Genomic DNA, 14,427 nt, shown 5'->3' on the forward strand with positions numbered 1-14,427 from the left:
AAATCCTCAAGGGATAGGCAAAAGAGTTATGCCGACAAAAGACGAAAACCCTTGGAATTTCATATTGGAGACCGTGTACTGCTAAAGGTCTCACCCTGGAAGGGCATGATACGCTTTGGAAAGCGTGGGAAACTAAATCCTCGGTACATTGGACCCTTCGAAATCATTTCAAGAATTGGTCGAGTGGATTACAAACTCCAACTTCCAATCGAGCTTAACAAAGTACATCTAGTATTCCATGTATCGAACCTGAAAAAGTGTTTGTCCGACGAAACACTAGTAATTCCACTCGATGAAATCGAACTTAACGAAAATCTTAACTTTGTGGAAGAACTCGTCGAGATCATGGATAGGGAAATTAAACGAACTAAGCAGAGTCGAATACCAATAGTAAAGGTTCGCTGGAACGCTAAGCGAGGACCTGAATTCACATGGGAACGAGAAGATCAGATGCAACAGAAGTATCCGCATCTTTTCCTCAGCCCCTAAAACTTTTCTTTTGTATTTAATTTCGGGACGAAATTCCCTCTAACGGGGGAATGATGTGACAACCCGATATTTCAACTCTATGTAATGACCTAAAAAGTCAATTATTGTAACCACTTTTGTGATAATGAAATTAACTTCGAAAATAAAATGTCCAAAAAGTTTCTATTTAATTACCTACTGTGATAGATGTCTTTAAACCGTGATCGTACGTAAAAAGAACGCCCAAATCCGACTTCGTATATTGAAGTTATGATTTTTCCAAGTTCGGCTTAACAGCAGGTAGCTAAAAACTCGAATCGGAGATCGAGCGACTTTTGGCCGAAATGACCTAAACGAGAATCGAAGGTCTCAACAATGGTAATTCAGCGGTAAAAAGTCTGGCAAAAACCGACGTCAGATAAAGAAGTTTTGAATTTCTAAAGAAATTCCTTAATCATGACATTTTAAAAATAAATAAAAAAAATAATTTCGAAATTTGCCGACGGAGTCTAAACGAAAGTTGTAGAGCGTAGTCTCACCTACGCGTGGATATAAAGACCATCAAAAACAGAATTTGTATGAAGAAGATATGAATTTTAGAAGTTTATTAATTAAATTAAATATAAATTTAATTATAATTGTTTGGTATTATCCGAAGGGAGTCAGCAGATAGGGCCGAAGTACGCCCTGCGTACCCTCGTACGCCCCGCGTACTCAAGGCCAAGGCCTCGGATCGTCCACGTCCCGACCTATGCGAAGCTACCCCTTGTCCCATCCGAAATCCGAGGCGGTCGAGGACTCGGTCATGCATGACGTACGCGTACGCCCCGCGTACCGAGGCGGTTCCAGCACCTATAAAATGGATGCGAGGATTCCGAAGAAAGGGATCCATTTCTCTCCTCGCTTGTGCGTTCTTTCCTCGTTTTCCGTGCCCGTTCTAACCCGAAGCCCCGGTCATTTTTCTCAAGTCCCGAAGGTCGTTTTTACTCCCGAGATTCCCGAGAATCCCGAGGAAATCCGTTTCCCGAGACGAAATTCTGCCCGGTTTCCATCTCGCTTTCTTCAAACCTTCAGGTGAGTTCATACCCCTACAACCACACTTTAAATGCTTCTTAAATGATTTTTAAACACTTTTAAGGGGGGAATACAAGTAAACACACGACTAAAATCGTGTGAAACATCGATCTTTTGCTATACTTTTCATACTGTTGTTTTAACTATCTTATGAAGTCATCATCATGCAAACCACCTCACAACACAGCTTTACCCTCTTGGGATACAATATGTTTTATAAATAGAAATAATGTTTTATTTATACGTTTACATACAAATACATCATATCAAGGGTAACATTATTTACTAAATCATTTTATGCATTCAAAGAACTTATGATTTATGCTTTGTCAAAACATTGTGAAAAAGGATAAACTTTGCATACAAAACTACTACTTTAATACAGACTTAGTTGAGAATCCGTGAGACGTGTACATCTTCAAATAATACCTTTTTGCTAAAAGGTACCGCTACAAGTCTTGTCTATAACCAGAGTCTCCCGTTCGGAGAACGTGTCAAATGTGTATAGATCTATACGGGAAGTCATGATCCCGCGCCCTGACTGTTAGCTACAGTCCGTCCTTTGGGGTGACAGTTTGTCATAACGCTACGACGCCTGAAGAACGTCGCTATAGGCATATTATGTTTAGTATGGTTATAAAACTCATCGGATATACAATTATTATAGTACGTCTGATTGATGAATGAGTAGTTATTAAAACTATTCTTCATCTAACAAACTGCAATCTTCTAATAGGTTTTATTATATAAATCTATGCTTCAACCTTCTAAAGCATGTCATTTGCTATCGGTTTTTAGTCTGGGACATTAGGCTAACTATTACTTTAGGAAAATATGGGATTTTCCTGTATACAAAACAAACAACTAATAGGAAAATAAGGGATTTTCTTGATTCAACTATCTACATTATTCAATACAAATATTCTCATGCATTTCACACTTTTATAAGAAAATAAGGGATTTTCTTGGAAAACATACACTCAATTTGGAATGGCATACAAATTTTCTAAACCACTTATGAACTCACCAACTTAATTGTTGACACTTTCTCTTTGAAATAACTTGTATTCTCAGGGAACCGCTAAGCAGGTTTGGAAATCAACTTTTGGGGATTAACGCGCTGGCGTTAATTACTTCTTTTGAAAGATGTTTATGTATTTATCTTTTGAACATGTAATGAATACAATTATGTAAACATTTTTAAAACCTTTATATATGTAGGGTGGTGTGTACTTTCCTTTCTATGAACTGTTATGATACTGAATATGACGTCATCCGCCCCCGACGTTTCTGCCGTTCTGGTTTGGGGGTGTGACACTCGGCGAGTAGATCATTAACCTCGCACCCTAAACCCGCTACTACTCGACGAGTAGGGTGGCCAACTCGCCGAGTAGGTTTTCAAAAATCCCAAACCGAAATGTTAATATTAATACCTGATGATCAGGGTGTTACAACTCTCCCCCACTTGAATTAGGCTTCGTCCTCGAAGCCTGCTGGTCCAAACAACTCCGGATAGAAACCTTGCATCTCATACTCCGGTTCCCAGGTCCATTCGGAACCCTTTCGGTGTTGCCATTGCACCTTTACCAACTTCACCTCTTTATTACGGAGCTTCTTCGTCTTCCTGTCTAGGATCGCAACTGGTTCCTCAACATAATTCAGACTTCCATCCAACTGAATGTCGTCCAATGATATGACTGAAGATTCGTCGGCAACAAACTTCCGGAGCTGAGACACATGGAAGGTGTTGTGAATCCGACTAAGCTCCTCCGATAGCTCTAAACGATATGCCACCTTGCCCACCCGGGCTATGATCCTGAACGGACCTATGAACCGAGGTCCCAATTTTCCCCTCTTGCGGAACCGGATAATCCATTTCCAAGGTGACACCTTTAGTAAGACAAAGTCTCCTTCCTGAAATTCGAGGTCTGTCCGCCGTCGGTCCGTATAACTCTTCTGGCGACTCTGTGCGACTCGCAATCAGTCACGCACCTGCTGAATCAGTCCGGTGGTCTCAAGTACCACCTCCATGCTCCCCAACACTCGATGTCCAACCTCATCCCAGCACACTGGAGTCCTGCACCTCCGTCCATATAACATCTCAAATGGTGCTCAATCGATACTGGCATGATAACTGTTATTGTACGAAAACTCTGCTAGTGGGAGGTACGTATCCCAACTCCCTCCGAAATCCAGCACACATGCCCACAACATATCCTCCAGCGTATGGATTGTCCTCTCACTTTGGCCGTCGGTATGGGGGTGATATGTCGTACTAAAATGCAGCTGAGTACCCAGTTCCTCATAAACTTCTTCCAAAACCTGGATGTAAACCGAACATCCATATCTGAAACCACTGATTCCGGCACTCCGTGCCTAGCCACCACCTCTCGAACATAAAAGTCCGCCAACTTCTCTGCAGATATATTCTCGGAGATCGGAATGAAGTGAGCACTCTTCGTCAGTCTATCCACGATCACCCATATGACATCGACTCCCTCGCTGTCCGCGGTAGCTTCGTGATGAAGTCCATAGTGATCTCTTCCCACTTCCACATGGGAATGTGTAACACCCCAAAAATACGAGCCAAAAATTTCATTTTTAAAACATATTCTTAGCGAACCTTAGGAATAAAACGTTCACTGATCATATCATTTCATAAAAGTTATCACATGTGTTGAAAAACATTTCATAAAAACATAATAAAGTCAGAGTACAAATTCCCAGGAGGATCTCATAATGCGGAATACAAGACATGTGTGTGATGGGCCGCTACCGCACCAGCTCCTTCCCCTTCGAAGAAGAGGTACCTGAAACCAAAACTGAAAACTGTAAGCACGAAGCTTAGCGAGTTCCCCCAACGTATCACATACCGCACAATCACATAACATACATACTGCCAGGCATTTCTGGGGTGCCCGACCTACCCGGTACGGCCTTTCTAGGGTGCCGACCTACCCGTGTCAAGCCATTCTGGGGTGCTGACTACCCATGTCAAGCCATTCTGGGGTGCTGACTACCCTTCGGTCCTAACGACCGAACCTCGGGGACTATTTCACCCCCTACTACTACTACTACCATCACATATCATAACATAACCGATTATCAGACATACCTGGGGTGTCTGAACTATCCTTCGGTCCTAACTACCGAACTCGGGGACTGCTCCCCTCCTACTACCTCTAACTCATATAACAGATCATGCTAGCATAAAACATAACATCACATATTGTCAGACGTATCTGGGGTGTCTGACTACCCTCCGGTCCTAACAACCGAACTCTACTACTATCACATATAACATATCATGCTAGCATATAACATATCAGGTAGTAGCAAACCTAGATGATATCACAGAGACAATCATCTATCATACGTCTCCTACTGGTGGGCTGGCATTGTGGCCTTAGACCCACCACTATTGGAAGGTAACTCACCTCGTGATGCTGACTGCTGAACTCCCGAATGAAAAATCCCTGACTGCTGCCCCGACTGCTTCCTAGCTAAAAATGGGAAATAAATACTAAATCAGAATAGGGATTCCTCTATGGGTAAAATAACCATTTTATCCCTACTATGGTGTGGGGCACAGCATGGCCCAAAACCTCAATTCCTTCTAAATCCATTTATGACCCCACTATAGGCCCACTAATGGCCCAATTTGCTATATTGGGCCTCGAACCCTTTTTATTGGGCCTTAACCAAGCCCAATACTAAGTCCTTGGTCCTTAGCAATTGATTTCTGATAGGCCATAAAGGCCCAAGGACCCTAAGCTTGAAGCCCAGCCCACACCGAGGCCCAACACTCGAAGCCCAAAACTGGTAACGTACGCGGGGCGTACCCCAAGGTACGCTGAGTGTACTGGCTGTTGGCTTGTACGCGGTGCGTACTTCCTTGTACGCTCAGCGTACAGCTCTGTTAAGCCAACATCTCGTTAAGTGCTTAATAGTTCGATCCAGAAGCTACAAATCCAGATCCTAAGCTTATTCCATGCCTTAAGCCATAAAGTTGCTTACTTGATGGCTTACAAGTCTCATAAAGGCTCAAACTTCCACAAATAACATTCTACTCTCATAAAACCAACTAGATCTCATGCATGGTTCCATATAAGCCACAAAGATTGAAACGTTACTGCTATGGGGACACTTGAGCTTCAAGGATAGCAATCCCAAGCTCTAAAAACGAAGTTGCAAGATAAAGGTCTTTCCTTTGGACCTAAAAGGTCCAAACTTCCAAAACTCCTAGATCTAAACTTACAAGAGGAAAGTTGGAAGCTTTATACCTCTTTTGAATGCCAAAAGAAAGGATGATTCCAGATCTATGAGCTCAAGCTGCTCAAGTTCTTCTTCTTCCACTTCTCTTCTTCTGCTTCTTCACAAAAATAAGCTCAAAGATCAAACACACACAAACAAGGAGCAAGAGGGACGAACTAGGGTTTTCTCTGGAGTGTATGATAAGTGGGAATCCAAATGGGAGGCTATAATGGGGTTTAAATACGCCTCAACCCGTAAAATTAGGGTTTGCCACCTGACCGCGTACGCTGGGCGTACCATAAGGTACGCTGCGCGTACGCTCAGCCTCCTCGCGATTCATTTAAGCAGTACGCCCAGCGTACAAGGGGGGTTACGCCCCGTGTACGGCTTATGGGCTGCTTACACTGCGGCCCAAAACAAAGGTCCACTCACAATATTAATTCAATTATGGCCCAACATAAACTAAAGAATTAAATAACTTTTATACCTCGGAAACGATCGTTACAAATCTCCCCACTTGAATCAGACTTCGTCCTCGAAGTCAGCTGCCACTAAATCCAAAAATAACTCCGGGTAATGCTCCTACATCTCCTCCTATGATTCCCACGTCCACTTTGAACCCTTCCGATGCTGCCACTGCACCTTCACTAGCTGAATGACCTTGTTTCTCAAAGTCTTTGTCTTCTGGTCTAGGATCGCGACCGGTCTCTCAATATAATTCAGGATGCTATCAACCTAAATGTCCTCTAAGGGAACAACTGCTGACTCATCCACCAAACACTTCCTCAACTGGGAAACATGGAAAGTGTTGTGGATCTGGCTAAGCTCTGCCGGAAGATCCAACCGATAAGCAACCCGACCCACCCGGGTCAAAACTCTAAAAGGACCAATGAACCTAGGGCCCAGCTTGCCCCTCTTCCGGAATCTAATGACGCCCTTCCAAGGTGATACCTTAAGGAGGACCATGTCGCCTTCCTGAAACTCCAAGTCTGATCGCCTCCTGTCGGCGTAACTCTTCTGCCGACTCTGCGCGGTCTGCAGCCTACTGTGTACCTGTTGAATCAACTCTGTTGTCTTGAGCACCACTTCGGTGCTCCTAATGACACGTTGACCAACTTCACCCCAACATATCGGGGTCCTGCACCTTTGTCCGTACAACATCTCGAATGGGGAACGGTCAATACTCGCGTGGTAGCTGTTGTTGTACGAGAACTCAGCCAAGGGAAGATAGGTATCCCAACTACCACCGAAGTCTAGCACGCATGCCCGCAACATATCCTCCAACGTCTGGATGGTCCACTCGCTCTGACCATCCGTTTGCGGGTGAAAGGCGGTTCTAAAATGCAGACGAGTGCCCAACTCATCATGAAACCTCTTCCAAAATCTGGATGTGAACCGCACATCTCGGTCTGATATCACTGACACTGGCACCCCGTGCCGCGCCACTATCTTCCTGATATAGATATCGGCCAACTTTTCGGCCAAGATACTCTCCTGGATCGGAATAAAATGGGCACTCTTAGTCAATCGATCCACGATGACCCAAATCGAATCTACTCCCCGCGCAGTCCTGGGAAGCTTTGTGATAAAATCCATCGTAATATCTTCCCATTTCCACAACGGGATATCCAACGGCTGCATCTTTCCGTGCGGTCTCTGATGCTCGGCCTTGACCTTCCTGCAAGTCAAACACCGCTCGACGTACCATGCCATATCCCGCTTCATGCAGGGCCACCAATAGCCTAGACGAAGATCTCGATACATCTTCGTCACCCCTGGATGAATAGAGAATCGGGATTTGTGTGCCTCCTCCATCAAGATCTGGCGCACTCCTCCGTGATACGGCACCCACACCCTACGGTGTAGTGTCAACAGCCCTCGGCTATCATAATCGAAGGAGGTGACTTGAACCACTATTCGCTCACTCTTTCGATGTTCCTCCTTCATAGCCTCCTGCTGAGCTTCCCGAATATGCTCTAACAGTGGAGTCACCACCGTCATCCTCATACACACATCCCTGATCGGTGCCGCCTTACGGCTAAGCGCATCGGCCACCACGTTGGCCTTCGCCGGGTGATAAAGGATCTCACAATCATAATCCTTCACCACGTCCAACCACCGACGCTGCCTCATGTTCAGATCCGGCTGATCCATGAGGTACCTCAAACTCTTGTGGTCCGTGTAAATGGTACATCGAACCCCATAAAGGTAATGCCGCCAAATCTTGAGGGCGAAGACCACCGCCCCCAACTCTAAATCATGCGTCGGGTAGTTCGCCTCGTGAGGATTCAGCTGCCTCGAGGCATAAGCAGTGACATGTCCCCTCTGCATCAAAACTGCGCCTAAGCCCGATATAGACGCATCACAGTATACTACAAAATCCTCTATGCCCTCGGGCAGGGCTAAGATTCGCCTCGCACAATCTCTGCCTCAGAATCTCAAATGTTGCATGCTGCTCAGGCCCCCATCGAAAGACCATGACTTTCCTAGTCAGCCGTGTCAGGGGTACGGCTATCTTGGAGAAATCCTGAATAAATCTCCGATAGTAGCCTGCTAATCCTAGGAAACTCCGAATCTCAGATGGAGACTTCGGAACCTCCCATCTCATCAAGGCCTCCACCTTGGCCGGGTCTACTGAAATCCCGTTCTGATTGACGAGGTGCCCAAGAAACTGAACCTCGCGCAACCAAAACTCACATTTGGAGAACTTGGCGTACAAACTCTCCCTCCTCAAGGTCTCCAAAACATATCTCAGATGCTCCTCGTGCTCCTCCTGCGTCTTGGAATAAACTAAGATGTCATCAATGAAAACTATCACAGACTGATCCAGCATCGGTCTACACACGCGGTTCATGAGGTCCATGAACGCGGCAGGAGCATTGGTGAGCCCAAACGGCATCACCATGAACTCATAATGGCCATAACGCGTCCGAAACGCGGTCTTCTGTACATCCTCCTCTCTGACCCTCATATGATGATAACCTGAATGAAAATCGATCTTGGAGAACCAAGATGCTCCCTGTAACTGATCAAAGAGGTCATCAATCCTCGGGAGTGGGTAACGGTTCTTCACTGCTTATTCAGCTCCCGGTAATCTATACACATCCGATGCGACCCGTCCTTCTTCACAAACAGGATCGGGGCTCCCCAGGGTGAACTGCTCGGTCGAATAAATCCCTTGCCTAGCAGCTCCTGCAGCTGCGTAGACAACTCCTGCATCTCGGGAGGAGCCAACCGATAGGGTGCCTTGGCTATCGGAGTCGCACCAGGAACTAGGTTGATGCTGAACTCTACCTGACGCTCCGGAGGTATTCCAGGAAGCTCCTCCGGGAACACATCAGCGTAGTCTCGCACCACTGGAACCTGGTTCGTCGTCATCTTACCCGCATCCCGGGTATCCACAACATACGCGACATATCCCGCACAACCCTGCTGAAGGTAGCGCCTAGCTCTCGCTGCTGAACATATTGTGGGTCCACGTTATGGCCTCTCGTCGTGGATCACCAACTCTCCCCCATTTGGGGTCTTGATCCGCACTAGCTGCTATGTGCAATCTATCACCGCCCCATTAGGGCTTAACCAATCCATGCCTATAATCACCTTGTTCCCCCGCAATGGGATGGGAACCAAATCCACCAAGTAGCGCTCCTCAAATAACCTTAGGACACAATCCCTGAATACTGCTGACGCTCGCACCGATCGATCATCGGCAATCTCTACCTCTAAAGGGCAATCCAACATGCCCGAAGACTCAGTAAACCTCTTGCTAAGCGCGAGGGAAACAAATGATCGGGTGGCACCCGAGTCAAACAAAACCTGAACAGGGATACCGTTCACATGGAATGACCCTAACACTACTAGAAAAACAGCCTTTTACGACGCGCAAAACACGACGCTCTTTGATTTATGTTACGCATTAGAGAGCGACATTAAAAAAGAGTCATCTCTTCAAAATATTTAAGAATTTAGGTCGCGCATTATTACGTGCCCTTAAATTAGTGTCCAAAAAACAAAAACAAAAAAACACGGAGGGCACCTATAATAAGATGCGTGTCGTCTAAGGATGTCGCTTTATAAATTTAATTTGAACGCGCGTTCTATCCTTTAATAATCAGGGGGAACGCATTCCATCCTTTAATAATCAGGGGGGAAAATGAAAAAATGAAATCCTAAAACATTAAAAACCCCGCCTTCCTTTTTTTCTTCTTTCCCTCTTGCCCTAATTATCGATTCCTCATTTTTCTCTCAGATTTGAGTCTCCTCTTTCATCAAAAATAAGAGGTAGCAAGGTAAATTTTCTAAGATTTGAAACTATATGACTCGAATTAGAGGTTGAAGATCAGAAATCGATGGTTACAAGTCAGATTTGGGATCGAAAGTCAGAGGTTCAAGGTACAATCGGAAACATCAAGAGAAGGAAAGCAAAAGCGGAGGAGGCATCAGGTTCGAAGATTGTTCTCTTCTTCTTCATGTATATGCCCTGGATTTCTTTCTCTTACATTCAATCTCTAAATATTCTTTTATTCCCTAAATCAGGTACAAAGATTATTCCCTTCTTCTCCATCTGTTTTTGGAACACATGGCTCTACGAACCCTCGCGACTGCTAAAACCCTAGGTGCGATATCAAAGTTTTAGCAACATGTGTGTGGATTGCAGACATTCACGCTTCCCGATCTTTCCTACGATTATGGCGCACCGGAGTCGGCAATTAGCGGAGAGATTATGCAGCTCCATCACCAGAAACACCACCGGACTTACATAACCAACTACAATAAAGCTATCGAGCAGCTCGATGATGCTATCACCAAGGGAGATGCTTCAACTGTTGTCAAATTTTAGAGCACTATTAAGTTCAATGGCGAAGGTTAAACACTATAATTTCCTATCTTGTCGATTTCAGTGTTTTTGGTTGAATACTTGCTAGAAGCGTTATGTACGAATTTACATCTATATCTTATATATATATATATATATATATATATATATATATATATATATATATATATATTTAATAGATAGATAAATCTAAATAGTAATAATAATTATCAATTTGAAGCTCTATTACCATCTGGGTTCTGTTTAAAATCTTCGTTTTCTCTCTTCGAATCTGCAATTTCAAACTTGAAGGTATTCTAATGGCTTCCTCTAGTGGTATGACAACATCATCAGGTGGTTCATACCCAATTCAGAACTCGGGGTTTGATGAAGATCTTCAGCAATTGATGGATCAGAGGAGGAAGAAGAGAATGATTTCGAATTGTGAATCTGCAAGGAGATCTAGAAAGAGGAAGCAAAAGCATCTGGATGATCTCAAGAGTCAGCTGAATCAACTCAGAAATGAGAACAACCAGATCATATCAAGCGTCAGTATCACCACCCAGCATTACATAAGCGTGGAGGCGGAGAACTCTGTTCTAAGAGCTCAGGTGGCGGAGCTGAGCCACCGGCTACAGTCTCTGAACGAGATGATCGCTTTTATGTACCAACCTGTCGACACCGGTTGTAGGTTTGAGGACGAGCCATACAGCAACGGAGGTGGCACTGAGTTTGTCGACGAGTTCATGAATAACTCACCGAGTTACCTTTATGCAAACCAGCCTATTATGGCTTCAGCAGACATGATTCAGTACTGAGTCAGATGTAAATCTCCTAAAAGTATTGAAAAAAAAAATCAGATTTGGTGATAGCTTGGGTGTGTTAGGGTGGGGTGGGGTGGGGTGGGTGGAATAAAGATTTGTGAACAAAGGAAGATGAAGATTTATGTGATGATTTATGGGTACAAAGAGCTATGATTGTAATGGGTCTTTCTTGTAATGGGTCTTTCTTGCAAGGTTAAACACTATAATTCGATTGGAAACTTCCTCTTCAAGTCCTAAATAGGTTAAAATGAAACAACTGAACAACACATTTAGGACAAATTTGATGCTAGGAGGATAATAATATTCATACAACCACAGATATCTAATCTACCCTTATGTCTCTGAGCAGGTCATGTAAATCACTCAATTTTCTGGAAGAATCTCACTCCCACCAGTGTTAGTTTCTTGACTTCTTCTTCTGATTTAGATGATAATTCTGACTTCCGAGCACTATAATTTGACCAAAACTGAAACCCTAAAACCTTATTGTAGGAAGGAGGTGGCGAGCCACCACATGGTTCTTTGGGCTCGACTATCAACCAGAGCTTTAGTTCTGTGGAAAAACTGATTGCTAAAAAGAACGCAAAAGGCGCTGCTATGCAAGGTTCTGGATGGGTGGTATGTTCCTTAATCTTTATTTTGTCATTTTGGTTTTCTCTTTCAACTTTTTTTTTGTTATTTTAAACTTATGATATATTTTGGCAGTGGCTTGCTGTTGACATAGAGTTGAAGAGGCTTGTGGTTGAAACCACATCAAACCAGGTAAGTTATCACTAGTTTTATTCAAACAAATTAGTATCCCTATTAAACTTCAGAATTCAAATTATTGAAATATGAATCTCTGTTGTAGGACCCAGTGGTTACAAAAGGTCCAAGTTTGGTTCCTCTGCTTGGCATAGATGTTTCGGAGCATGCATTTAAACAAATTTCATTTTTGTATGGTATACAAATTGTACACATTTCAACTTATATATGTGTTTTTGTACAATTTGCAGTATAAAAATGTCAGCCCGATTACTTAAAGAACATCTGGAAGGTGATCAACTGGAAATATGCAAGTGAGGTATATGAGAAAGAGTGCCCTTAAAAGAGTTGCAGGTTTGTTAAGATTTAAAGGATGCAATAAAGAAACCCTATTTTACCCTTGGGATAAGAACATACTGTGTATGAAACCAGTTTTCCTGTTACACATTGGATTTTTCTGATTGGAATCCATTGAATCATTGAGTTTCAGTCAATAACTAACATTCCTTTGTGCAGATGAAGCTTATGATTTCTGTTTAAGAGCTGTTCAAATACTACCTATACATTCTCTCTCTCTCTCTCTCTCTCTCTCTCTCTCTAATAACTTTGTGAAGAATTGTACTTCAAACACGATTTTTTGTGCAGCTTCCAGAATTTATGATGGGTCTCGCAAATCTTGCTTTACTTTCTGGTGAACGTTCATCTTTAAAGGTACTTGTTATATGCAAAGAAAAGGGTCATAGTCTTGCATCAGATCCCACATCCATATTTACACTTACATACCCTCATTTGTCACAAGTTTTGGGACCCATAAGCCATGCCTTGCATCATGCACCCTAGTATTTGGATGGCTTACCAACTGTATGCATATTACATGTACTCCGCCTTGCAAATTTGGATTCTGCTGGTAAGTTTATTATTTATTTATTTATTTATGTATTTTCCAATGTATTTTTCATAAAAATCTTGTGAAATATGTTTTTCATAAAAAAAGGGAGCAGTGATAAATTAAGATTTATTTATATTATTTAATAAATCTTTTACACATTTGAAGTTATTAAATAATAAATATTGTGTATTTTGTTGTCTGCAGTATGATGACACAGAGAAACGAAGAGAAATGGCTAAAAACTCTTTAGAAAGATACACTCATTATTATGAAAGATGGGCTACAAACCAATCCATAAGCTTACATTATTATTGTTATAACTTATAATATTGTTTCTATTTATATAAAAAAACACTTGACTTTTATATGATGTTTTATAATTTATTAGTTTTAACAGGATAATTATTGTTTTTTGTTCTGGAGTTAGCAATGTTATCAAACACAGCTGAAACTGTGAAAAGAGCCAGAGAACTGAGGGAATTGGGAGTTTACCCTATGGTCCTCATGTCCCAAATGGCTACACTTATTATGGACATTATTGCTGGAACATATCAAGTAATTGAAGCTAGTGTTGACTCATTGTTTGATGGTAGAAGCTGTAAGTTTTTCTCAACTTTTTTTCTTTATTATTATACTAGGTTATAACGTGTGGACACCACAAAAAATTTAAAACTAATGTTAATTAAATTATAGGGTTAATCTAAAAGATACCTTATTTTGTGTTTGTTTTGAATAAAACTTCAAAATTACTTTTTGCCCAGATAAAAAAAATTCTGTTTTTTTCATTTTTCCCGATCCGGCCATTTTAATCATTTTTTTGTCAAAGAATTTGTACACTAAATAGCACATAGGTGGAGGGAGGAGGGTGTTAAAATGATTATACGATGAAACATAAATTTTGTAAACTAAAATTTAATAATAATAATTTATCATGTTAAAAAAAGGTTGTAAAAGTATTTATGATTCAAAGTAATATAATTTTTGATAATTATTTAAAGATAAAAAAGTAATTAAATTAATTGAAATCTGATCCTTATGATTGAAAGTAATATAATTTTTGCTAAAAATTACATAAATGCTCCCTCTGTTAACCAATTTACAAAACAACTCATGTCTTAATAAATTAATTGAAATCTGATCCTTATGTTATTCAATTGACATAACAGCCCCTGTGTAACTAAATTTTCAAAGCAGTACATTTGTTTTAAAAAATTACATAATGGCCCATGTGTTAATAAAATTTAATGAAATTTGGTCCCTTTGTATAAATCAAAGTCTAAAGAAGTAATCACAGTGATTTTTTTTTTTTTTTGCATTTTTTTATAATAATTGTTGTAATGTTGATTACATTCAATACA

General features: G+C 41.9%; 1 protein-coding gene and 1 pseudogene across 1 annotated transcript; both read left to right on the forward strand.

Annotated features, from left to right (window-relative positions):
• Positions 1 to 10,375: 10,375 nt before the first annotated feature.
• Positions 10,376 to 12,618, forward strand: LOC128127586 (superoxide dismutase [Mn], mitochondrial-like; annotated as a pseudogene).
• Positions 10,856 to 11,604, forward strand: LOC128127587 (bZIP transcription factor 11-like). The gene has a single exon (XM_052766198.1). The coding sequence runs from the start codon at positions 10,933 to 10,935 to the stop codon at positions 11,428 to 11,430; it is 498 nt and encodes a 165-aa protein (XP_052622158.1). The 5' UTR covers positions 10,856 to 10,932; the 3' UTR covers positions 11,431 to 11,604.
• Positions 12,619 to 14,427: the final 1,809 nt, after the last annotated feature.

Source organism: Lactuca sativa, chromosome 8 (genome assembly GCF_002870075.4).
Source record: "Lactuca sativa cultivar Salinas chromosome 8, Lsat_Salinas_v11, whole genome shotgun sequence".
NCBI classification, from domain to species: domain Eukaryota; kingdom Viridiplantae; phylum Streptophyta; class Magnoliopsida; order Asterales; family Asteraceae; genus Lactuca; species Lactuca sativa.